General features: G+C 41.5%; 1 protein-coding gene across 4 annotated transcripts in view; it reads left to right on the forward strand.

Moving 5' to 3' along the window:
• The window catches only part of FIG4 (FIG4 phosphoinositide 5-phosphatase), a 159,685-nt gene that overhangs the window by 124,291 nt on the left and 8,859 nt on the right, over positions 1-26,535 (forward strand). For 2 of the 4 annotated variants that reach the window (XM_061623590.1, XM_061623593.1), the window contains 4 exons: positions 2,683-2,766; positions 10,820-11,015; positions 20,524-20,606; positions 24,493-24,579. In XM_061623590.1, coding sequence (XP_061479574.1) covers positions 2,683-2,766; positions 10,820-11,015; positions 20,524-20,606; positions 24,493-24,579 — 450 coding nt within the window. The remainder of the gene's footprint in view (positions 1-2,682; positions 2,767-10,819; positions 11,016-20,523; positions 20,607-24,492; positions 24,580-26,535) is intronic. The other 2 variants (XM_061623592.1, XM_061623591.1) reach the window with 2 other exon arrangements.

Genomic DNA, 26,535 nt, shown 5'->3' on the forward strand with positions numbered 1-26,535 from the left:
CATAGCAGGCTGAAAATATGCATCTTGGGCAGGCCAAGTTTGTTTTTTCCAACAGCTGGAGTCATTGCTTAAGTAGCAACATAATTGTAATCATTCTGACTTTACATCAGACTACAGTTTCAGATTCATCTGTTAATGCACCCAAAATAGAAATAGAGCATAACCTCCAGTTTGAAAAGGCTGTCTTCACCATCATATGACAATGACCAATCAAAAGATTTCTGCGATGACTAATGAGAGAAATATAATTTTCTAGGTTATCTGTAGAAACAGTAGTAACACAGAAAAAAAGCAAAGTAAGAAGAACACCAACAAACATAGAAAAATGTAATTCTCCATCTTTGGAGATGGCACATGTTGCCACCACTCACCATATGCTCAGAGGCACATGTTACCAAATTCTTCCAAGCTACAGAGGATGTGGATTGGACTATGAAAGACCAACCCAAATTGTGTTTGCATTTGTACAAATTTGTAGGGCAGTCCAATGTCTCAGAGAGGAGGTCAGGTCTCCTGCTCCCCTGGTGCATTCCCTAGAGCTGCCCAATTTCCCTGCTTCTTAAAGTTTGATAGAAATATCTGTTGGCTATAGGTAAGTTCTTAAACCGCAAGGTTTTTTGCTTATAAGTGAATAAAGCTGCATTTTTTTAGATGGCCAGTCCAAGCAATAATACAGTGGGGGTGATGGTGTGATTTTGGTCAAATCAATCCCAGTGTCAGCTACTTAAACATCCAAGAAACATAACTTTAGCCAGTTATGTTTTGACTTTACTTCAGTTTGTTTTCTCCACCTTTCACTGCCAGTCCTTATTTGAACTGGCAACAGCGAAATATTGGGTCAAGTGCTGCATACCTACTTTAAGAAATATATTTAGCAGGCATAATTTGGCTTCTTTATACTTTCTTCTTCTTTGGAAATCGTGTCTGGCCATTTGGTCATCTTAGAATGCAGTCCAAATGCCTGATATGCTGCACTTGCGGGAGGGGTGATTAGGCGGCAAGTCCCCCACCACCCATTCCAGAACAGTTCTGCTGGCCTCTGCCCATGGACTGAGAGTAACTCTGCCAGTACAGAACCTCTGGTTATGTCCACTGAAAGAATGGGCAGAAGTGCTGCTGGCAGACTTCCCTGAAATGGGATGTTCCAAGGGAGGGACTGAACTATCCCCACTGCTGTCATTTGATGACATCAGGATTGATCTGGACCTGATTACTATGCCAGCTCCAGGCTGGCATAGTGTGTAGCAAGCTTTTACCTGTCCCCCCCTCTTCCCTGGCTGGTGTGAGCAACAGGGCTGCAGATGTGAAAGTGGCTTTGCCTTTCTGTCATGCCCTGTCACTGCCTGCCTGGAGTTTGAATTGCTCTGATATCTTGTTGCCATAGAATTGTAAAATTATAAGGCCATTGAGTCCAATCCCCTGCTAAATGCAGGAATCCAAATTAAAGTATACCCAACAGGTGGCTGTCCAGCTGGCTCTTGAAGGCCTCCAGTGTTGGAGAGCCAACTTCCTCCCTTGGTCATTGGTTCTATTGCTGTACCACAACAGTTAAGAAGTTTTTCTTGATGTTCAGTCAAAATCTGGCTTCCTATAACTTGAGCCCATTATTCCATGTTCTGCACTCTGGGATGGTCAATAAGAGATCCTGGCCCTCCTCTATGTGGCAACCTTTCAAGTACTTGAAGAGTACTATCATATCTCCCCTCAGTCTTCTCTTCTCAAGGCTAAACATGCCCTGTTCTTTCAGTCTCTCCTCATAGGGCTTTGTTTCCGGTCCCCTGATCATCCTCGTTGCCCTCCTCTGAACCTGTTGCAGTTTGTCTGCATCCCTCTTAAACTGTGATGTCCAGAACTGGATGCAGGACTCAAGATGAGGCCTAACCAGTGCCAAATAGAGAGGAACCAATACTTCATGCAATTTGGAAACTATACTTCTGTTAATGCAGCCTAAAATAGCATTTGCCTTTTTTGCAGCCACATCACACTGTTGGCTCAGATTCAGCTTGTGATCAACAACAATCCCAAGATCCTTCTCACATGTAGTATTGCTGAGCCAAGTATCCCCCATCTTATAACTGAATTTAGTTTCTTTTTCCAAGGTATAGAACTTCGCTTATCCCTGTTGAATTTTATTCTGTTGTTTTCAGCCCAATGCTCCAGCCTATCAAGATCCTTTTGAATGTTGTTTCTGTCTTCCAAGGTATTAGCTATTCCTCCCAATTTTGTATCATCTGCAAATTTGATAAGCATTCCCTGCACTTCGTCATCCGGGTTATTAATAAAAATGTTGAAGAGCACTGGGCCCAGGACAAAGCCCTGCAGTACCCTGCTTGTTACCTCCTCCCAGTTGAGAAAGAACCATTGATAAGCGCTCTTTGAGTATGATTCTGGAGCCAACTGTGAATCCACCTGATAGTTGTTCTACCCAGCCCACATTTAGCTAGTTTACTAATCAGAATATCATAGGGCACTTTGTCAAAAGCTTTCTGAAGTTGAGATATATTATGTCCACAGCATTCCCACAGTCTACCAGGGAGGTTACCTGATTAAAAAATGAGATAAGATTAGTCTGTCAGGATTTGTTCTTCATAAATCCATGTTGGCTTCTAGTAATCACTGCATTGTTTTCAAGGTGCTTACAGATTATCTTTGATTTTTTATTCTTTACTCCCTTTTCTTCAGAGATTTTATGCCGAAAAATGTTGGCATTGATCCCAGCCCATTTACTGTACGGAAACCTGATGAAACTGGAAAATCCATTTTGGCGTAAGACGAAAATCAAGGATTTAATGTTATTTATTTCCTTACTTACCCAGTGCCTAATGTTATGCTAATGTTGAGTATAATACCATGAAACCTGTAAGTTAAGCTTCTGAATCAAATTGCAAATGTTTTGTGCATGTGTAACTTGCCCCCATTCAAGCCTGGGCTTGCTTCCAAACCTTTGGACTGAGTGTAGTGGAGGGAAAGGATTTACTAAAAGCTGTTGGGGGGTGTATGCAGGGGAAATTGGCTGGTGGGGAAAGAGTTAAATACTCCCTCCTGCTGATTCTCCTTTGCAGGTGTCCCAGTGCCTAATTCTATATTAGCTATGGAAAGCAGATAGAGTTTGCAAACAACAACACCCCCCAAAAAACTTTGCCTTATTAACATGTAGTTTTGTCCTTGTAGTGAACTGTTAGCCATAGAGCTGCAAACACTTAAGTGAGGTTTCCATTTGACAGCTGTTCACTGTGTAGAAGGGAGATCAGGCAGTTCTAATTTCCTTCTTGTCTACTTCTCTTTGTATAGTATATCTAGAGTGCCTTCTCCTGATGCTTGGTGTGGGGAGAGATAATTTCTGCACATATCTAAGCCATCAACAGGATTTACTATGTCGTTTGGTACGGCAACTGTGTTCACATGTGTTTCTCCGCCGCAGTTTCCTCAGTAATTTTAATTGCTCTAATTTTAATTTGCTCTTAAACGCTACGTAAAATGAAATTAGACTCTGAAGGTAGGTTATTGCATGCAGATGTACCCAAAGTAAGGACACTTCCCACCACTTGCAGCACATGAGATAGGGTATTGCTGCTGTCTTGCTTTCTTGGCTACAGTGGCCCTGCCACTCGTCAGGACAAGGATGAGGACAGGGTGGAGTAGGGTGGTGGTGAAGACAAGAGAGTACTGGTGTGGCAGAGGTGGGCTCAGATGCTAGAGATGTGAAGGCACAGAAAAAACTGGGAGAAAAAGGGGGGAAACGTTCCCCCCCCATCTTCTGTGTTTTTTTCTGGGCCTTCACATCTCTAACAGATGCATGTGCACCTGTGCCTGTTGCCACCTCCAGTCTGGTGTTTCCCCTGCCTTCGCTTCTGCCCTGCCTCACCTTGATCCTAGCGAGTGGCAGTGCTTCCACAGCTAGGAAGGCGGCCTAATGGTGGCACCCCACTTCATGTGCCACAGAGGCTTTGCATAGATAATCTAGCAGTAGCTGCCAGCGTGAACTCTTTGTGGAAGAACAATAATTATAGTGTTAGTGCACAGGTAGAAAACCTTTTTGGGCTGATGGGCCAGATCTTATTCTCTCCATCCTGGTGGGTCGTTGTTGTCATCCTAGTAATAATAATAGTGGTGTCAGGTGATGCTGTGCTTTGAAGCCCCGGTTGTTACAACTTCAAAGTGCAGCATGGGGCTGTTTCAGAGCCCTTTGCAAATGGCCCTGTGGTATTCCTTAAACTTTTGAAAATCTGAGGTTTAAAGAGCAGCCTAGAACTGCTTGGAAAAGGGCTTTCAACAAGCCTTGTGTTGATCTTTGAACCTGTAGTTTTCAGAGGTTCAAAGAGCAGCACCTAGCCTGATACTCAGTTAAACGCAGTGACTTCTAATATATATAAACTGTTAATTGGTAAAGCTATGAGTGGTACTGAAGGCTTGAATCTTACATGGGAGGGGGACTTTGGGGTGCAGCTAGACAATTTAAGCTTAGAGCAAATCTGGTTGAAATCCTCTCTTTGGACCATCTCCGCCAGAATTCAAGAGTTGACCATCAAATTGCACCTCCAGTGGCACTGGACTCCAGTGAGACTCTCCCATATGAATAGGGCCTTGTCTCCACTCTGCTGGCATGGATGTGGACAAAGAGGAACCCTTATTCACAAATGGTGGGAATGTGTCAGAGTAAGCCAATTCTGGGCTTGGGTGTTCGAATTAGTCTCTGCTATAACTGGCCAGCTTTTGGTAATGTTGGCAGTACTCTTGGCTGAAAATGAACAGAATCCTTTGGTGCACCATAAAACAGTTGTGTCACTATTGTTGTCAGCTGCTTGGATGGATGTGGCCAGATGGTAGAAGGCAGTGGAAGTGCCCACAAAGGAAGGGTGGTGGGTCAGAGTGTGGGAAGTCGGGACCTGGTGCGAGATGTAAGTGTTGTTGAACTGATTGGGAGCAGTGACCATAGTGCTATTAAATATACATGTAAATGGCCAATTGCCTAGAAAATACAACACGGTCACATTTGACTTCAAAAGAGGAAACTTCACAAAAATGAGGGGATTGGTAAAAAGAAAGCTGAAAAACAAAGTCCAGAGGGTCACATCACTTGAAAATGCTTGGAAGTTGTTTAAAAACACTATATTAGAAGCTCAACTGGCGTGCATACCGCAGATCAGAAAAGGTACCGCCAGGGCCAAGAAGATGCCAGCATGGATAATGAGCAAAGTCAAGGAAGCTCTTAGAGGCAAAAAGTCTTCCTTCAGAAAATGGAAGTCTTGTCCGAATGAAGAAAATAAAAAAGAACACAAACTCTGGCAAAAGAAATGCAAGAAGACAATAAGGGATGCTAAAAAAGAATTTGAGGAGCGCATTGCTAAGAACATAAAAACCAACAACAAAAAATTCTATAAATACATTCAAAGCAGGAGACCATCTAGGGAGGTGATTGGACCCTTGGATGATCAGGGAGTCAAAGGTGTAATAAAGAACGATAAGGAGATTGCAGAGAAGCTAAATGAATTCTTTGCATCTGTCTTCAGAGTGGAAGATATAGGGCAGATCCCTGAACCTGAACTAACATTTGCAGGAAGGGATTCTGAGGAACTGAGACAAATAGTGGTAATGAGAGAGGAAGTTCTAGGCTTAATGGACAATATAAAAACTGACAAATCACCGGGCCCGGATGGCATCCACCTGAGAGTTCTCAAAAAACTCAAATGTAAAATTGCTGGTCTGCTAACTAAAATATGTAACTTGTCCCTCGGGTCCTCCTCTGTGCCTGAGGACTGGAAAGTGGCAAATGTAACGCCAATCTTCAAAAAGGGATCCAGAGGGGATCCCAGAAATTACAGGCCAGTTAGCTTGACTTCTGTCCCTGGAAAACTGGTAGAAAGTATTATTAAAGCTAGATTAACTAAGCACATAGAAGAACAAGCTTTGCTGAAGCAGAGCCAGCATGGCTTCTGCAAGGGAAAGTCCTGTCTCAGTAACCTATTAGAATTCTTTGAGAGTGTCAACAAGCATATAGATAGAGGTGATCCAGTGGACATAGTGTACTTAGACTTTCAAAAAGCGTTTGACAAGGTACCTCACCAAAGACTTCTGAGGAAGCTTAGCAGTCATGGAATAAGAGGAGAGGTCCTCTTGTGGATAAGGAATTGGTTAAGAATCAGAAAGCAGAGAGTAGGAATAAACGGACAGTTCTCCCAATGGAGGGCTGTAGAAAGTGGAGTCCCTCAAGTTTCGGTATTGGGACCTGTACTTTTCAACTTGTTCATTAATGACCTAAATTAGGGGTGAGCAGTGAAGTGGCCAAGTTTGCTGACGACACTAAATTGTTCAGGGTTGTTAAAACAAAAAGGGATTGCGAAGAGCTCCAAAAAGACCTCTCCAAACTGAGTGAATGGGCAGAAAAATGGCAAATGCAATTCAATATAAACAAATGTAAAATTATGCATATTGGAGCAAAAAATCTGAATTTCACATATACGCTCATGGGGTCTGCACTGGCGGTGACCGACCAGGAGAGAGACCTCGGGGTTGTAGTGGACAGCACGATGAAAATGTCGACACAATGTGCGGCAGCTGTGAAAAAGGCAAATTCCATGCTAGGGATAATTAGGAAAGGTATTGAAAATAAAACAGCTGATATCATAATGCCGTTGTATAAATCTATGGTGGTGCCGCATTTGGAATACTGTGTACAGTTCTGGTCGCCTCATCTCAAAAAGGATATTATAGAGCTGGAAAAGGTTCAGAAGAAGACAACCAGAATGATCAAGGGGATGGAGCGACTCCCTTACGAGGAAAGGTTGCAGCATTTGGGGCTTTTTAGTTTAGAGAAAAGGCGGGTCAGAGGAGACATGATAGAAGTGTATAAAATTATGCATGGCATTGAGAAAGTGGATAGTTCATAATACTAGAACTCGTGGACATTCAAAGAAGCTGAATGTTGGAAGATTCAGGACAGACAAAAGGAAGTACTTCTTTACTCAGCACATAGTTAAACTATGGAATTTGCTCCCACAAGATGCAGTAATGGCCACCAGCTTGGATGGCTTTAAAAGAAGATTAGACCAATTCATGGAGGACAGGGCTATCAATGGCTACTAGCCATGATGGCTGTGCTGTGCCACCCTAGTCAGAGGCAGCATGTTTCTGAAAACCAGTTGCCGGAAGCCTCAGGAGGGGAGAGCGTTCTTGCACTCGGGTCCTGCTTGCGGGCTTCCCCCAGGCACCTGGTTGGCCACTGTGAGAACAGGATGCTGGACTAGATGGGCCACTGGCCTGATCCAGCAGGCTCTTCGTATGTTCTTATGTTCTTAAGTCTATGTGGGGCTGCCCTTGCGGTTGGTCTGGAAGCTGCAGCTGGTGCAAAATGCAGCGGCGAGACTGCTCACTGGAGCAGGGTATCGCCAACATGTCACCCGGCTGCTGAAAGAATTGCACTGGCTGCCCATTTGCTACCGGGCCAAGTTCAAGGTTCTAGTTTTGGTGTACAAAGCCCTATACAGCTTGGGACCAGGATACCTGAAAGACCGTCTTACCCATTATATGCCCAATCGATCACTGCGCTCTGCAGGTGACAGCCTCCTGCAGATACCATCTTACCAGGAGGTTCGTTCTGCACAATATAGGAAATGGACCTTTAGTGTAGCAGCACCTACCCTGTGGAATTCCGTCCCCTTGAATATTAGGCAGGTGCCCTCTCTGCTATCTTTTCGGTGCCTTTTGAAGACTTTCCTCTTTCAACAAGTCTTTTAAGTTGAGACCTATCCCAGTCTGCATCTGTGTCAGAATTGTTTAATATGTTTTTAATAATGTTTTTAATAATGTTTTTAACCCTTTTAAAAGGTTTTTTAAAAATGTTTTTAATGTTGTTTTGATTTAATGTATTTTAAGATCTGTTTTTATGATGTTTTAAAGTGTTTTTGTGCTTTGTTTGCTGCCCTGGGCTCCTGTTGGGAGGAAGGGCGGGATACAAATCAAATAAATAAATAAATAACCACTGAGGTCACGTGGGCCTTTAGATCCACCTTAAGATGGATCCAGGAGCACCCCCAGACTAAGAACCTGCTCTTTCAGAGGGAGTATGACCCCATACAAAGCAGGCATTGACCAAGTAACTGGAGTCAAGAACCACCTGCCCATAGCACCACTGTCTTGCTAGGATTCAGAGTCTGTTTATTGGCCCTCATACAGCCCACCACCAAATCCAGCCACTGGGCTTGCATGGCCTCTCTTGATTCAAATGTTACAGAGAAATAGAGCTGGGTATCATCAGCATATTGCTGACACCTCACCCCAAATCACTTTATGAATGCTCTGAAGGGCTTCATATAGATGTTAAACAGCACTGGGGACAAGATGGTACCCTGTGGCACCCCACAGCACAACTGCCAGGGGGCCAAAAGACAATCACCCCATGCTGTTCTCTGAAACCAACCCTGGAGATAGGATCAGAACCACTGTAAGACAGTGCCTCTGATACTCATCAAGTCATCTCAGAAGAATGCCATGGTCAGTGGTATCAAAAGCTGCTGAGAAATCAAGTATGAGTAACAGGGTCGCACTCCCCCTGTCCTTCTCCCGATATAAAAGTCATCCATCAGGGCGACCGAGGCTGATTCAGTCCCATAACTAGGCCTGAACCCAGATTGGAATGGGTCAAGTCTTGATAAGGTTGCTGTATTTGTGGGTTCCCATCAGAGATGCCCTGTTTTTGTTGTTTTGTTTTCTTAATCTTTTTTATAAAATAATATATATATATATATATATTATTTAAAAATTGCGCTGAGAAGAAGCTGTTTAAAAAGGTTTATCAAACAGCCCTGTGTTGTTCTGTGAAGCCTAAATCAGATTTTAAGGATCAGTATGGGGTTTTTACAAGGGCTGTTTGAAAATCCCTTTTCTTAACGTCTCCATGCTGTTCTTTTAACTGATTCCCCATCCTTGAGCAAGGGCAGGAGCATGACTTACTCCAGGAAAGGAACAATTGGAAACTTACTTGAAGCTTTCCATTGTTCCTTTGAAGCCCTATCCTCACCTGCCCCATATCTGACATAATGTGTGATAGCAAGTGTAGTGTGGGTGGGTGTGGTTTTCCCAAAATGGCTTTGCAGACCAAATGGGGACCAACTCTTATTAACTTGTTACTGCTTGCAGTTCAAGTAATAATTTTCATTTTGTGCTGAGACATCTCTCAACTTGTATTGATCTGCCAGTTATTCTTAATTGTTTTCTAAGTTTACGTATTAAATAGTTTGCCTTTTGTATTTGACTATTGCAGTGTTTCAGTCTGTAGAACAACCTGTTCTTCTGACTAGATACAGGAATCTGTTCTGAGATCTTTGGTTCTTCTGCTCTATTCTTTTTTACTTTTTAAAACTACTTTTTTTCTTTAAAAGAGTATCAATAGTAGTTTTATTTCTACATCCCTTTCATCAGGCTCTAAAAATCCATTTGCTCAGAACACAGTAGTTTTATATTTCTAAGGAGGAAATTACTTAAGTATATGCAAAGGATCAATAAGGCTATATGTGCTTGGAATCCTAAAGTGAACATTTGTACCTAATATATTGCCAGCAATAGAATAGATCAATTGCATTCTTTTCCTTGAAATAACTCAAAGTTCTAAATTGTTGCTTTTGATCCATATTTTCAAAGAATGACAGTGTCAAAATGTTCTGATCCTGGTTTGGAGCCATTAAACTACTTCACTAGTTAGCAATTTATAGTTTTCTATGACTGGACTAGAAGTATTAACAAATGACTCAGCGCTTCTAACAAAGCTTTTTGAAAGCTTCCTCTCTTCTTGGATTTACTTGCAGAGTTGTCCCTAATAACCTAAACATTAAAGCTATTTTAATTAGGTGCTTATATCCTAATGTTTTTGCACCTTAGTTTAAGATGTAGTTGTCAGTATCCAAGTCAAGATGACAGGAAGACCCAAGTGTTCAGAGACAGAACAAACTGTGGCTATAGTTGAGGAACAGTGGGTGATACCCAGCATTAGCCATATTCAGAGTAGTTCCATTGAAAACAGTGGACTGCGCACCACACCCATATTTGTTCTGGGCTTTTCCCCAACCCTCCGGAGCAGATTTCAGGTGTGGGGGGCAAGGAGAGGAGAGAGAGAGAGAGGAAGTCCTGTTGTGCACAGTGGCATCACTAGGGTTGGTGTCACCTGGTGTGGCCCGCAGCGCCTTCTTTCTCAGACTCTGAGTGATCGCGTGCACTGCAGAGCGCACGCACGGCCGAACAACAGGACCCGGGAGCGCGCTGCCGCCTCGTTGTCTGCTGCCACTTCCACCTTCTAACAGCCGAGGAAGGAAGCCAGCGTGCCATGCGAAGACTCTCGTTGGTGCCTAGGCGGTGCCTAAGGGGGGCGGCTCTGGGTGTCACCCCCGTCTGGAGGTGTCACCCGGTGTGGCCCGCACCTGCTGCACCGCCCTAGTGACGCCCCTGGTTGTGCAGGCAAACATCCTTGCACTGATGACTTTGTTGGATGCAACCCATTGGACTTAAATACTTAAGAGTAGACCCACTGAAATCAACAGATGACAACAAAATTCTCATTGTGCTTCCACAAGCCTTAACAAAGATTAAAGTTGGGGAAGTAGACTTTGCTGAAGGGAGGAGACAGGGAGGAAATCCTGTGCCCCGCTCCCGTCTCTTAACAAAATACCTGTGAAAAGCTAAACATTTGGATTTTCATACATCAGATGCATCAGGAAAGAAGAGACTTTCTCTCTTCTTTCCCTCCTACTGCTATCTCTTGAAAGGAATGGTGTTCAAATCTGACTCTTTTTTGATCTCATGTTGCATAATAACTCCATTTTGTTTTTAGGAACAAGAGCAATAGAGAAGAAACGGTGCTTCAACGCAAAACTGCGGCTAGTGCTCCGCCCCCACCCAGTGAGGAGGCAGTGTCGAGCAGTTCTGAGGATGATTCTGGGACTGATAAAGAAGATGAGGGGGCTGCATCTCAGCGTTCGACACCCGTGAAAATGTCAGACACGGGAGATAATACCAAAACAACAGAAGTAAGAAATTGTGCTAACCTCACCAAAGGGCACCACGTGTACATCTCTTTCTTATTCCAGTGTTTGTTTTAAGGCTTACTAAAACAAGCATCTCTCTTTATATACTAGTGGCTTTCCCCAGTCAGCAATAAGAGACGGTATTACATACTTTTTAAAAGGAGACAACGTAAAAAAAAAAAAAACCTTTAAAAATACAAATGGAACCTTGGAAGCAGATGCAGTTCTTAAATCAATTTTTAAAATCCTTTTTCGGTGTGTTTAATTTATTAGCTTGAAAGCTGAAGTATACTGTTAAGAGCTTGATCTGTATCGGTTGTTGAGATTAAATTAGGTAATTCAGCTAAGAGTGAAAAATGAGTTAATAGGGGTTTGGCTTAATACAGAAATATGTTTCAAAGATGAACACTAATTTTGCCAGATGATACTCTTGTGCAGCCTCAGTACCATTTTAATACTCCAGTATCTGAAGATGTTCATAAAGGTCTGTAAAAATAATAACAGATTAGCAATTTTATACCACTAGAATCTGGAATGTTAATATTGCACAAGGTAATGAACGCAGCATGCAACTGATAGAAACAATGCAGATGATGATGCCACTTGCCCTGCTACAGGTAATATATGAGGGGAAGTTCATGGCTCCGGCCAGTTCGCCTGCACAGGTGTGTTTTCCTGGGGGGACACTCCGGGGACACAGTCCCGCTACTTTTTTTGCAGCCAACCCCCTGCTGGCCCTCTGCTGGAGTCCCTCTATCGGTTGCTACAGCCTCTCAAGCCACCGCAGTTCCTGAATGCCTAGTGTAAGCTTGTGCTTAAAAGCTGCCCTTTCCTCATGCCTTAGGAGAGCTGGAGAATCCAGCAAGGCTAGGAGTTACTACAGCTAATCAGCAGTCACTATGAATCTCCTTGCATGGTGATTGGCTTCACCATCTGTTGCTGTGGGGAGGGGAGAGAGAGTCAAAAGGAGCTAAGAGAGGGAAGCCTAGTGAGAAGAGGAGGGACAGCCAAGCTTGGTTTAAGATTGAGTTTGGATCAGAATCTTACTAACACAAAGGGCTTTCAAACAGTCCCATGCAGATCCATAGCAGCCAACACGGAGGGTAGGTGAAGACAGCCACACTGAGGGGGGGAGGGGGGAGAGGGCTAAGAGTGAAGCAAAGCAGCATTTTCTTACAGAGAAGGGGGACGAAAGAAGGAAGTCTGAAAGAAGGAAGGCTGCTTGTAAAATACCAGGTGCATTGCTGGTAAAGCAGTTTTTTCTCCCCCAGTGGTGCTTTCTGCAGATTGTCTGGGAGAAAGTGGAGGGTGGGGGAAGAGAGACACAGGGCTAAGAAGAGAGTAGGTATTTTACAGACATCACTGCACGAGACAGAACTCCTTCTCACAGCTGATCTACAAAAAGCAGGTTTCTTCCCTTTGTAAAATACACGCAGCCTCATTCTTCTTAGCCCTCTGCTCTTTCTGTCTTCCTCCACCCTCTGTGAGGCTCTCTCTTTCTCCTCCCCCTCTTTCTCACAGACAATCTACAAAAAGCACAACTGAGGGGAAAAGAACTGCTTTAACAAGCAATTTCCCTTGTATTTTACAGGCACCCTTTCTTCTTCCTTTCTTCAGCCTTCCTTTATCCCCTTCTTTGTGAGGAAATGCCACCTCACCTCACTCTCCACCCTTCTTAGCCCTCTTTCTCTCTCCCCGTGTACTGAGTCTGTGCAAGCAGAAAGAAACACTTGTCAAGCAATGCCCCTTGTATTTTAAAGGCATCATGTGTGAGAGAGAAGCCCTTCTCTCAGCTGACATGCAAAACGCAGGGGGAAGAAACCTGGTTTTTGCAGATCAGCTATGAGAGGGACCTTTCTTGCAGGCAGCAATGCCTGTAAAATACCAGCTTCTTTGTCCCCTTCCCACCCCATGGGGGAAAAAACCACTTTGCTAGCTCTATGTTTGCTGCTTTGGGAAGCGTCGAGCACATGGCTAGCAACGCCCCACATGCAGCAATTTCCAAACACTTGATTACCAGCAAGATGTTGCGGCTTGGGAACCCCCTGCAAAGGGTTTTAATAAGTGGGTTGGATAATGATATCATGTGACTGGCTGGTTGGTGCCCCCATTCACCTGTCAAATTTGGCCTGTGAGGGCGATCCTGGTGACTCATGAAGGGACCCTGGACTTCTGAAGTTGATACTACACTACTGTTCCTGTGTGATCTATGCGTGAACTTAATTTGCTTGCTCTAGGAGAATTTTTTGTCGAATGGGGCATCTTCATGAATTTTGAGGGTCATAGGGCTAACCCAAAGCTTTTGTTTCCCCAAGCAAGTGCACCCCACTTTTTCTTGCAGCTGTTGGTAGGGATCACTTTCTCATACTGTGAGCCATGCATGATCAGAGCTGTGCACCGGAATCCATTACATCAGGGGCAGCTCAGACAGCTTGAGAGCCATGTTTGTTGTTGTTATGTGCCTTCAAGTCGATTACGACGTATGGCGACCCTATGAATCAGTGACCTCAAAGAGCATCTGTCATGAACCACCCTGTTCAGATCTTGTAAGTTCAGGTCTGTGGCTTCCTTGATGGAATCAATCCACCTCTTGTTTGGCCTTCCTCTTTTTCTACTCCCTTCTGTTTTTCTCAGCATTATTGTCTTTTCTAGTGAATCATGTCTTCTCATGATGTGTCCAAAGTACATGAGAGACTCTGCTTGAATAACAACTTCTTGAAATAGGGCAGCCACAATATCAGAAACGGGTGATATGTTCCCACATGTACCTTTCTGCATTCATACATGTATTTATAGCATGTCTTTCCACTATAATATAGCACTCATGGTGCCTAACAAGTTTCAAAAGCTATTATAGACAAGTAGTGGGGAACCTTTGGCCCTCCAGATGTTGTTGGAATTCAGCTTCCATTAGCAGGGCCATTCGTCAGGGATGAGGGGAGTTGTAGTCCAAAAACATCTAGACAGCCACAGGTTCCTCACCACTGCTATAAATATTCATATTTTATTAATCAGATATTAATTTGATATTGATCAAATTAAACTGAGATAGGAGGTAGATGGCTGCAACATTGCTAAGTAATATATTTTATTATCTGTTCCTCAATTAAAAATGAAACACTGTTAGGGAACTCACATTATTTGAGAGTCTGATACTTGAGGCTGAGGAAGGATACAAGAGCATAGCTTCTAAGATTTACAGTCTGTTGCTTGTTTTGAACTCAGTTAACCTTGATTGTTTTAAGACTTTGGGGCGGAGGGGGGAAAGACATAGGGGAGCAAACTGGTCCAGGTAAAAACATTCAGTGCAATTTCAACTACAGTAAAAATATTTTTAAAAGATCATCCATAGGTGGTACTGCAGGCTCACGTCGATCCTAGGTGTAGATTCAGCAGATTGCTGGAGAGGCTGTGGGTAGGAGTGAAGGAGAAATTTGATTCAGTTTGCATTTGAAGGTGAAAGTATCAGATTCCCAGTTTCTGAAATTTGAGCCCAACCACAGCCATCCTTCAAAATTCACAGATCCAAATTTTGCAGTGCAGCTCTCCAACCAAGCAATATTTATAAAAATGCATATAATGCAGAAAGTGTACATAAAAATGAACATATTTGTGGAAATAATGTACAAAAATCATTATATATGGGGAAATGTTTGCATGAATGTGTACATTAATCAAAACTGCATACCATACAAAATGTATTTATTAGGATAAATTCATACTAAATGAATTTTCATAAGGATTTTTTGGGGGGAGAAACCATGGAAATTGCTGAAGAATGTAGAGAACCAAATTTAAGAATTGAAAAATTTGAAACTGAGAAAACTGAAATTGACAGATCCTTCCATCCCTAACTGTGGGTTTAAGAATATGAATTGGCATTTATGGTTGCAATGTCGCACAGTAGCAATATTTGGGATGATGTCATCAGAGAGATAAGTCACATCACTAGGTGTCAGGTGACCAAAGACATACAGCTTTATCATTTGCCTATTTGGGAGGGGGCACCACTGGCAACTTTATAGCTTAGGAACTGGTTAAGCACATAGTAGCAGCAGCTAGAGTGGCCCAGTACTGGGAAGTTCCTGATGGGCTGAATCTGAGAACCTGGAACAATAAACTATAGTACCTAGAAACACTGGAGAAGCTAACACATCACTTCTGGGTGTCAAGGGGGTGGTACAAATAGGGTTGTATTGAAGGTAGTGCTAAGTTGACTTTCTGTAGCATAAGGATTTTTCCTTGCACAGCGGAAAGATCTCCCCCTGTGCATGCACCCCTAAATCTGTGCTGGAGGTTCTCCCAAAAGTCCAGAACGGATCTGGGGATGGCATGGGGTGTGTGGGGGATGAGGAGAGGGGGAGAAACTGCCTTGCGCTAGTTGAAGTTGTTCTGTTAGCGCAATAATTTAGTTGAATACCATCAGACTCCCTTTAACACAATTTGGCATGTTTCCATTTCATTTGTGAGTCAGACTAACATGGAGACTCAGGTACCATCACAGTATATCTTTATTTGGAGCAGTTTGTAAAGATTAAGCCTGATTCCAGAATGTTGATGGAAATGCAAACTGAAGGAAGCCAGATGCTAATATTCTGTCTTGTTTTGGAATGGGTGTCTGTGTAATCTGTAATTTAATGAAAGCAGAGTAACTGTGTTAATTGCTATGCTTTATTATTCTTTGTAGTATCTTTAGTATGAATAAATAAAATTTAATTTAAAAAAATCAAAGAGACAGTGTGGCAAATAAAAGCACCAGATTCAGTATAAAAAATTAGAACTCATGAATGCCTGCCTAAAGAGATTAGTCTTCACTTGGTGACAGGAACAGAGAGGGGGGAAATGAACCTCTCCTGAGAGACAGTTTCACAGCTGACATGTGGCCACAAGACATGTGATCTTGTGCATCCTGGTAAACCTCACAACAACCCAAGTCAGGACACAGAGAAGGGCCTCACCATCAGATCTGAAGATGTGGGCAGGAAGGTGTGGGAAGAGGCAGTCCTTCAGGACTCAAGCCATTTGGAGCTTGATAGGTAGTAGAGGAATTTGACAGTTTGAATCTTCCCTAACCCACTGAATGCAGCATTATACTCCATTTGGACAGTTAACACAGAAAAGTCCAACTGAATTTCATGTGCTGAATTTTAATTTGACTAAGGCTTGCAGTCTTGTGCACATTTACCTGAGAATAAATTCACTGAGCTCAATGGGTTGTATGAAGACTTAGCATTAGCACAAAGTTGCTTGACTAATAGGGGTTTCCTGCTTTCTTCCCAACTGTATCACGCTGAAAAGCCACTCCTGAGGGTAGGGGGACCCTCAGAAAAGGTGTGAGATGTGGTATGGGGGGGGATGTGATAGTAGGGGGTCTGGAGAGCTTTGTTGCTCTTCTACTTACGTGAAGTCTAGATATAGCCTCTTGTGACTCCAGAGTAAACATGCAGAGGGCCAAGCCACGCTGCTCCAAGATGGGAGACTCTGAGTGATTATTCTTTACCTGTCCTGGAAGGCTGTGTAACTTCAAGAAAACGGTAAATGAGATCATCATTGCAATCTATGAAAGTAAGCTAAATACACTACATAGCTCATCATAACCTTGAATAAAGTTTATTAATTTTAGTGCCTCCTGATAGCGAAACAAAATTACTGCTCAAAGAATGATTTACTGAGGGATGTTATTTTAATGTCTTTTGATGTGCCTATAAGAGGTTACTGGCTATCTAAAGTCAGTCAGTTGCCAGGTATGCTTTTCCTTCTTTGTCACAGGCTGACTTTGTGATAATAAGCAATATTTGGCAGACAGACCTAAACCACAAGTGAGAGAGGTGGGCATGCCCGAAGGCTTGTGTTCACTTCAAGGATGTACTTGGTGGGGGGTGGGGATAGCATTTCCTATTGATCCTCCACAAACCTTATTTGAAGCTCTTTCAGGAGAGGCTTATTTTGTGGGGTTGGAGCAACTGCTCAGAAACGTGAGTCCAAACCCTGACTGGGTTAGAGCTGGTGGTTCAAAACTTTGAATTGTGGTTCAAGGCATTTCACCTTTTATATTCATTGTGCTGGCTTGGCAGTAGGAATGTGGTAGAATTCTGCCCAATTCAGATTTGGTACCAAATTTTCCATTAATCTGCTTATTCTCTGTGGATCGGATTTGTATGTAGAGATTTTCCACAGCTATTTCCAAAAATTGTTTTTTTTTTAAATCCACCTCTAAAATATTGATACTAAGAACAATAACTTTATTGATATTTCCTTTCAAAATATTGATATTTCCTTTAAAATCATTAATTTCCTTATTATTGTTGTTGTTGTTGTTGTTGTTATTGTTTATATCCTGCCCTTCCTCCCAGCAGGAGCCCAGGGTGGCAAACAAAAGCACAAAAAACATTAAAACATCATAAAAACAGACTTAAAAATACATTAAAGCAAAACATCTTCAAAAAGTTACTTAAAAAAAGCTTTCAAAACATCTAAGATTTAAAACATTTTTTAAAGGAAGGTTTAAGAACATATTAAAAAGCAATTCCAACACAGATGCAGACTGGGATAGATCTCAACTTAAAAGGCTTGTTGAAACAGGAAAGTCTTCAGTAGGTGCCGAAAAGATAACAGAGATGGTGCCTGTCTAATATTTAAGGGGAGGGTAGGTGCTGCCACACTAAAGATCCATTTCCTATGTTGTACAGAATGGACCTCCTGATAAGATGATATCTGTAGAAGGCCCTCACCTACAGAGTGCAGTGATCAGCTGGGTATATAAGGGATAAAACGGTCTTTCAGGTATCCTGGTCCCAAGCTGTATTTCCTTTAAAATTACTGATACCAATTTCAGTATTTTTATGGGGGGGGGGGATGGATCAGCAAAAGCAACAGTTAGCAGAGAAAGAATGAACTCAAATTGATACTGTCCTGTAGGTCAACAGAATGCTTTCAAACTGGCACTGGCCAATGGATCCCATCCTCATTTGGCAGTAATATAATTAATCTCTTCACAACCAGGCTCTCAAATGATGGAAAACAATTGTCCGCTGTTGATTTTTCCATATAATAGCAATGAATGTACTTCAGCAAATCAGCCTTGAACATAATATTTCCTCTTCCACATAGCTGAATATGCTTTAAAACTGGTTGAATTTGCATTATTTTAATCTGCGGGTTCTTAAATGTTTATAGGGATTAAAGGTGTACCAAGGTCATAGGACTAACTTCATTAAAGTAGTGAGCAATTAAATTAAATTCCCGCTGTACCCTAAAATTAAGGAATAGCTCTGTAGCCTACACTACCTTTATTCCCAGTGTGCAAAACCGGTTTTGTTAACTGTCTACTAGACCTTTGATGAGTGAAGAATTCTTAGCAAAATTTAAATAAATAAAGGATTATCCTTTATACCAAGTGTGGGGAACATTTGGTCCTTCAGATGTTGCTGAACAACTAGTCCAGTCACTCCCAGCTAGCATGGCCAATGGCCAGGGATAATGGAAGTTGTAACTGGAGGGCCAAAGGTTCTCCACACCTGCCTTATACCCATATCTTGCATGACATGCTCCAAGTAGGACCTACTCAGAAGCTCTCCAGGCATTTACAAATACCCAGTGATAATCATGTGAGTGGAGCAGAGTCATGTGTGTTCACCACCCCCTCCCCAAAGTTCTCCACAAGTTGAGAACATGTCTGTAGTGGGGCAGCCTGCAAAATATACATAGGCTGTCCCCTTAACCCAGAAACCTGACTGCTCAGAGACTTTCTGGTTTAATATTCGTTTTGCTATTAATTCTGAAAAGTACCAATATATATATATTAAAAGACAGAGGGTTGAATGTAAAAAAGTTTGTTGTACAAATGGAAGGCATTTCTTCTGCTCATATGAGACCTTCCAGAGTGATTTTTTCCCCTTCCCCTGAAAAGAGTCTCCACCCCTCTGAAGGCAGTTTTGGTGGGGGGTGGCTGCAGGCAGAGAAATCAGCAACACCCCTCCCAGCTATTTTCTGATTATGCAGTGGGATGCACAAGAGGAAAATATTATAGGCAAAACCCTATTCATTTGGATCCAAAGAGATTTTTTATCCAAAGTGGTTTTGAACAATACATTTTCCTCTTGTACATCCTGAAAAATCACATCACATCCTGAGAGTTAGACCATTCCTTGTACATTTTTCTCATCTGTCTTCTCGGTTAGTGACTTGGCATGATCTCTGGCCTTTTCATACCCACTTAAACACCTGATCTGTTTCTGACAGCATGGCACTGAATTGCCTTGATCCATTACCTAGCTAGTTTACCTTGTCTGCCCTTCACACAATGCAGCTGGGGGGGAAAATGAATCACAGGAAGTTTATGGGAAAATAAAGGAGGCAGTGTAAGATAACAAAAATTGTTCCCATAATTTGAAAGTAAAAAAAAGATTAAACTTCTGGTAGGGTGACATCTAAGTATGAAGACTTGTGACATTGACACATCCATTATTGAACTCTAATGTAACATTGCAGCTAATTTATACTTACTTAATTTCACAAATGTGCAATTTCTTTTGAAGTGTAATAACATTATTAGGAACCTGAAAAGAAATGGCATCTACTTTTATACCAATGTATCAAAGAAAAAGCCTAAAGATGCATGGGTGTGATAGTATTATGAACCCTTTCTTTAATGTTAAGCTTGCTAAAATGAAAGTGTAAAAATTATAAGTCCAGATGATGCAGTATATCTATAAACACTATCAATTCAAAGTCTTCAAAATTCTCATGTAACTGCCATTCATTGTGATAGCACAGTATTTATGTAGTTTACACAATTTGGTGGACCTGACACAAAATATTTCAGGGAGACAACTCCTGTTCAGAGTTCCAGCTAACCAGAGCTCCAGAGGTAAGAGCAAAAAGAGATTGCAAGGAGCAACAAGAGATCTCTGCAAACTGGGTGACTGGATATTAAAATAGCAAATGTGATTGAGTGTAATCAAATGTAAAGTGATGCACATTGGGGCAAAAAAAATCCTGACTTCACATATAAGGTAATGAGGTCTGAACTAGCAGTGACTGACCAGGAATGAGACGTTGGGGTCATTTTGGGTACCTCAATGAAAATGTCTACCTACTGTGCAGCAGCTGTAGAAAACGCAAATTCTTTGTTAGGGTTCATTAGAAAAGGAATTGAAATTAAAACTGTCAGTATCATAATTGCTTTTAATTTGTTCTTAAAAATTATGTTGTTTAACTTTTGTTGTTTGCTGTTTGGCGCCTTTCTGAGGAAGGGCAGGATGGTAAATAAAATAATGCCGTTATACAAATCTATGGTGCAGTCACATCTGGAATACTGTGTGCTTCCAAGAGGATACTGTAGAGAAAGGTTCAGAAAAAGGCAGCTGAAATAATGGTTGGGTTGGAGCAACTTCCCCATGAGGAAAGGTCACAAAATTTTGGGCTTTTTAGTTTGGAAGAAACTGGTATAAATGTTTAAATTTGAAACTCAAGATTTATTGTCACTAAGATCACTCTCTTTTTCCTTCAGAATGTAATACAGCCTTTAAAAGATGTATACGGAATTAATCTTTCAGAATCTTCTTCAGAAGATGATCTCATCATATACACAAGGTAACATCTGGGCTCCTTCTGGGAGGAAGGGTGGGATAAAATTTAATTTAAAAAATAAACAAACATATTTCTAATTATCTTGCTGGTGCTAGCAGGGAGCAAGTTTTTTAAAAACTGAAAAGTAAGCATGGACATGTTCTAGATAAGATTATACACATTTTAAATCCCCATTGTTTCAATGGGAGGGTGAACAGTGTATTTAAATTCCTCTTGTTAACGTCAATAAATCTTTAAAAGTACTGAACTTTTGGCTGGATAGTGCTCCTTGATTATCTAGATATAATACATAACAAGTTGCACAGCAGCTCCATAATTAAACATAATACATTTTGTGCTTTACCTCCAAGGATCTCAATTGGTGTGTGCTCCCAACTTGATCTTTCAAAAATCTTGGAAGCAGGTTAGACTGAGATAGTGACTAGTCCAAGGGCATCCAATTAGCTTCATGGGAACCAAGCCCACGTCTACCCAGCAGCTCATTTGTAGAGCATCTGCTTTGCCAACAGAAGTTCTAGGTTCAACCCCTGGCATCTCTAGCTAGGACTGGGAGAGACCCCTGACTGCCAGTCAGTGTAGACAATACTGATCTACATGAAGCAATGCTCCAGCTTGGTGTAAGCTGATTTCCTGTGTTCCAGCCCTAACTCCAACGCTTTAGTCACTCCACCGCTGGCTTTAAGTTTTAAAGGCAGGGTTGCGGCAAATAAAGCCTGTCTGGCAAAATGATGTTGGTAATTGTCAGCTGATGTCAAACTCCAGTGCTGTTTTGTTACTGGTTCTGCCTCTGCACCATCATGTTATGACCACAGGGCCTTAGTACAAGTGGGATTTGGGAGTTTAGATGAAACTTTTCAACATCTCCACCCATATGTGGGAAAGTTGAATCATTCCCATTTATTCCTGAAATGATAACTTTTGATAACTTGATACATTTTCTTGATGAGACCATTGTTTTTAATTCGTGTCAGATCTTCGTCAACTTCAGAACTAAGAACTGCATTTCTGTGTCTAATGCAAGGGTTCTAGAATTCTGCACTAGAGCATAATTGCTTAGTTTGGATCATAGTGTCATGTCACAAAATATAAACATCAGCATCACAAGCAGTTAATCATGGGATTGATGTGTTAATTGGGAAGAGCAAATTCACCATTGCTAGATGATAAAATTGTAGGTGTACAGATTCATGTTAAAAGTCAGAGATTAATTTACTTTGAAAGAATTAACACTAATCCTTGATACTTATTCTAAAAGTGCTTAAATGATGTGTGCATGAGATACTCTAGGGAATGAAATAGGCTAGATGAGCTCAGCTCTTAACATTTTGATAAAGTCTTGCTACATCTGATAAGTAGAAAGAGGATGTTAAATAGTGAAGATTAATATTTAATACTGGATCTTAAGAATGGGTTGAATTGTAAATAAGTTGGCTAATTTATTCCTGTCTAGTATGGAATTATGGAATGATATCCCTGACAAGGTGCGCTATGCGCCAACACTGATATCTTTTCAACACCAGGTCAAGACTTTCCTCTTCTCCCAGGCATTTTGGCATGTGTTTTTAAACGGCTTTTTAAAAATGTGTTTTTAAATTTGTATATTTGTTTTTAATTGTTGTAAACCGCCCAGAGAGCTTCGGCTATGGGGCGGTATACAAATGCAATAAATAAATAAATAAATAAATAAATGCAGAGTTCTGCCACCTTTTGCTCATCCTCTTCTGTCTCTGCCTATTGTTCCTACTACAGTGCAGACCTCAGTGGCTTCTTTAGGGTCTATAATAATCCATGGAAGGGAATGGGGGCAGACTCTACCAGTTGTTCTGCCCTTTCTCTAATTCTATAACTGTACTTTTTTACACAAAAAATTATACCCCATATTTCCAATAAGCTTTGTATTAGGCAAGCTGGCTTACATCAGTTAAAATCACAATATAAAAAATATAACAATATTAACAAAAACACAAATTAGAAATATAACAGCAGTATCAGCTAACTCAACAAGGACAGGGTGCAGCAGATAGGTTTTCCACTAAAACCACTCAGCCTCATTAATTAAAAGCCTGCCAGAATTGTTAAAAAAAACTCTTCACAGTCTGGCAAGAGGCAATCAATGATGGAGCCATCCGAACCTGATGAGGAAAGGTATTGCATAACACTGGTGTATAAGCCTGGCCATGTAAGGTGCTACATCCACACAGCACAGAACAAGGCCATTAAGCTTCCATTTAAACCCAGGATATCAAGTGCTATTATAGTGGAACCTTTGATTTTAGGCTGCTAGCCAGTGTGGAATTGCATGCATGTCTCTTTCACATCTATGAGAGACATGAGTAAATTGTATGTATTGTCTTCCTTTGTGATGATGAGAACTTTATCACATTTTCTGCTATTCCTTTTTTCACACTTGGAACCATTTATCTGTGGATGGGGGGGTCAATTTCCCGTGCTGGTGGTCTTCAAGCATAGGCTATCCACCATTATCTATCGGTGGTACGATAGCTCCGGATTTCCTACATCAAGCAGGTTGTTGGTCCTGATGGCCTGTAAGGCCCCCTGCAACTCTGATTCTCACCAGATCAGAAATCTGGGGAAGCAGCAAGGCTCAAAAAATTCCTCCTCACTGCTTGACAGGACAATAGAGAGGTACACCTTACCCAATGGCTACATGTGTGCCCTGGTAAAGTTATCATTTGACAAATGCTGGTGGCTGAACTGGAGGCCTAGATGCACCAGGAGGAATTTCCATAAGGCTTCTAACTAATAAAATAATAAACAGAAAACAGAGATGAGGGAACCAGGGTAAAAGAGGCAAGGGGGAGGGAGGCTACTTTGGAGCATGTCTGGCTTCAAACAGTCTCTTTGTAGTGAGGATTCATGAGGACTGAACAAAATGGTGTCTTAGAGACACATAGTTAAAGAGGTGAAGTGAGGACACTTGAGGCAAAAAGAAATTAGACTGAGGATGTGGCTGGATGGAAAGGACACTGCCAAAAAGGTGAATTTATTGAGCCACTGCAGGTGTAATAATACAATTTTCCAAGCTCAGACCAAATGGGGCAAAGGTAAGTGGCAAGAATACCAGAGACGTCTCCTGTCTATACCATATTTTGACTTGAATGACAGAGCTGACACAGGTGAGAACCAGGGCTTACTCTTATTAAATGCAAATAGCTATTGAATAAACTACCAGGGGAGCAGTGCCATTTGGACTGTGTTCTCACTAGGACTAATGGGGAACCAAAAGAGTCTTGTGCCTTTGATAGCAGCTGTATTCCTATTCCCTAACAGAGTGCCTTTATTGCTGTTCTGTTTTCTTGGATTTACCAAATTGAAATATTTAATAAAAGATATTTTAAAGCAGCTGACAAATAGTGCATGGATTATAGTTAGATATTAACACATACCCAGTTTTCTCACATTCCTCAGTGACGTGTATGCAAGTAATCTCTATTTGATGAGAACAGCAAGTCTGTGCCAAGGTTTGCTTCCTCAGTGCTCTGGCAGCATATCTTACACTCATTGCAGAAACACTGAATGACGCTAAAGGAATCCCATAATTCCAGGGCATGTACAAAGTGCCAGTAACATACTCTGCCTAAAATTGATTGGGCTTTTAGTGAGATTCATAATAAAAAGAAATCTTTAAGGGCCTCAAAGTAGCTAAACCAAAGTGGATACTTTAAAAAAATTAGTTCAGAGCAACTGCATTACTCACCCACAATATTAGTTTCAGAAAAAGTGTGGTGTATGTTCCAAGTGCACTTTATGGAACTTGATGTCTCTTACTTCAAACTGTATGACTCTTACATAGTCTGCAAGAGACATATTATTTTCATTATTTCAGAAAGTTCTTTTCCCATTGTGATTTTTCTGCTTCTATTCATAGGTTTGTTCAGTTGGGGCACAGTCAGCACAAGCATGGCAATAGCCACCAACTCCTTTGTTGTAAGCACTTAGATGGAGTTATAAACTTGTAAGTACTTTTTCTGTCTTGATTTTTCTGCCCATACTCTTTCAACCCCCCTTTTTCAAATTTCCTCTCTCTTGTTGTTTATAGTGCAGAGTAGTTGAAAATGCAGAGCCTAATATACAAAGACAGCTCTTCCATATGCATTTTATAAGAAAATAACCTTAGGAGAAAAAGTCAACCACAATTTACAGTTCTTCACCAGCATATACTATATACAGAGGCTCCTTGAACACAGTTTAGTTCTTTTGTTATGATTATTTATATAATTCCATCAGTATGAATGGCACCTTACAGCATGCAGAGGATAGGTCCCTGCCCTGTAGAACTTACAATCTAAAATTCAGCGCAGGGGAAACAACAGAAGAAGGTGAGAGAAATGGAAGCAGGGGGTTAACAGGGAAGCAATATGTTGTTTCCCAGTTATGTGTACTTAGGCATAGTTACAGACTCAGTTACAGTTGGGCCTGGGAACTAGGGAGATGCACCAGAGGTGTCATGAAAAGGTGGGTTTTGAGGGTGCATTTGAAGGGTAAGAGATGGGATCATGCTCCAGGCATACAGAACCACAAAGGACAGAGTCTTTTGAGAGCGGAAAACCTTCAGGTAGTAGAGCATAGACCACAGGAAATAATGTATCAAGCTATAAAAGCAGAGACGTAAACTTGGAGGCAAGGCCATAAGGGGTTTGAAAGGAATAACAAGGGGCTTGTGCTGGATCTGTGAGTTGACAGGAAGCCAGTGTAGGAATTTCAGGAGTAGTGTGGTTTAATCAGAGTGATAGGAGAGGTAAATGTTTTTCACAGCAGAGCAATGGGTTAGCCATAAAACAACAGAAGACCTGAGAGAAGATGGCAGTAGCCTAGTTGAGAGTTTCTGTCAAAGGAACAGGGAGGAAGGGCTTTATTTTCACAATACTATTGTAAAGGGAGAAACGACACAACTTGGAGAACAAAGGAGAGAAAGGAGACAAAGACAAGTATATGTGCCTGCTCAACAGGATAGACTGTAAAATTGTAAATTAATAAGGAAAACAAATAAGGGGAGGAAAGCATGAGAGCAAAATTGAGACATACTGAGACACTGAAGCAGAAATATCAGAGATGCAGTTTGAGAAGCATGATTGGAATGTGGGGGACAGTTCAGGGATAAGGGGAGGGAGAAATGGGTGGTATCTCTATACACATGGTACTAAAACCTTGGGATATGATGAAGTCACCAATGGACAAGTTAGTGTATAGAAGGAAAAGAGCAGATGACTAAGAACGGATCCCTGAGAGACCCCAGCACATAAGAGGGAAATCAGAGAAAGAGATTCCCCTTATGAAGGCTCTTTCAATAAGCCTTTTAAGTAGAAACCTTATCCCAGTCTGTATCTTGTGTTGGAATTGCTTTTTAATATGTTTTTAAAGCTTTAAAAATGTTTTAAGGATGTTTTGTTTTAATATTTTTAAGGAAGTTTTGTTTTAATATTTTTAAGGAAGTTTTGTTGTAATATATTTTCAAGTCTGTTTTTATAATGTTCTAGAGTGTTTTATTGCTTTCATTTGCCACCCTGGGCTCTTACTGAGAGGAAGAGTGGGATATAAATCTAATAAATAAATAAATAAAAATGAAAACACTGAAAGAACAATTAGATAGGCAGGAGGAGAACCAGCTGAAGGCAGAATCATGGTGTTCTAGAGCATGAAAGTAGTCAAAGCAGAAGAGTGAGCATTCTTGTCAAAGGCAGAAAAAAGGCCAAGAAGAGTGAAGTCAGAGACCTTTAGGTTTTGCAGCGAGGAGGTCATTAGTAATTTTGGTGAGGGCACTTTGGTGGAGTACAGGGGGCACAAATCAGATTGAAGCGGGTTAAGAGCAATGTTGAAGGAGAGTGAGTCAAGACAGTGGGAGCAAGCAGCACACACCAGGAATGGGAGGGGAAATGACATCTAGGGAACAGGAGGGGAATGGATCAAGGGG

This window comes from Rhineura floridana, chromosome 4, assembly GCF_030035675.1.
Source record: "Rhineura floridana isolate rRhiFlo1 chromosome 4, rRhiFlo1.hap2, whole genome shotgun sequence".
Classification (NCBI taxonomy): domain Eukaryota; kingdom Metazoa; phylum Chordata; class Lepidosauria; order Squamata; family Rhineuridae; genus Rhineura; species Rhineura floridana.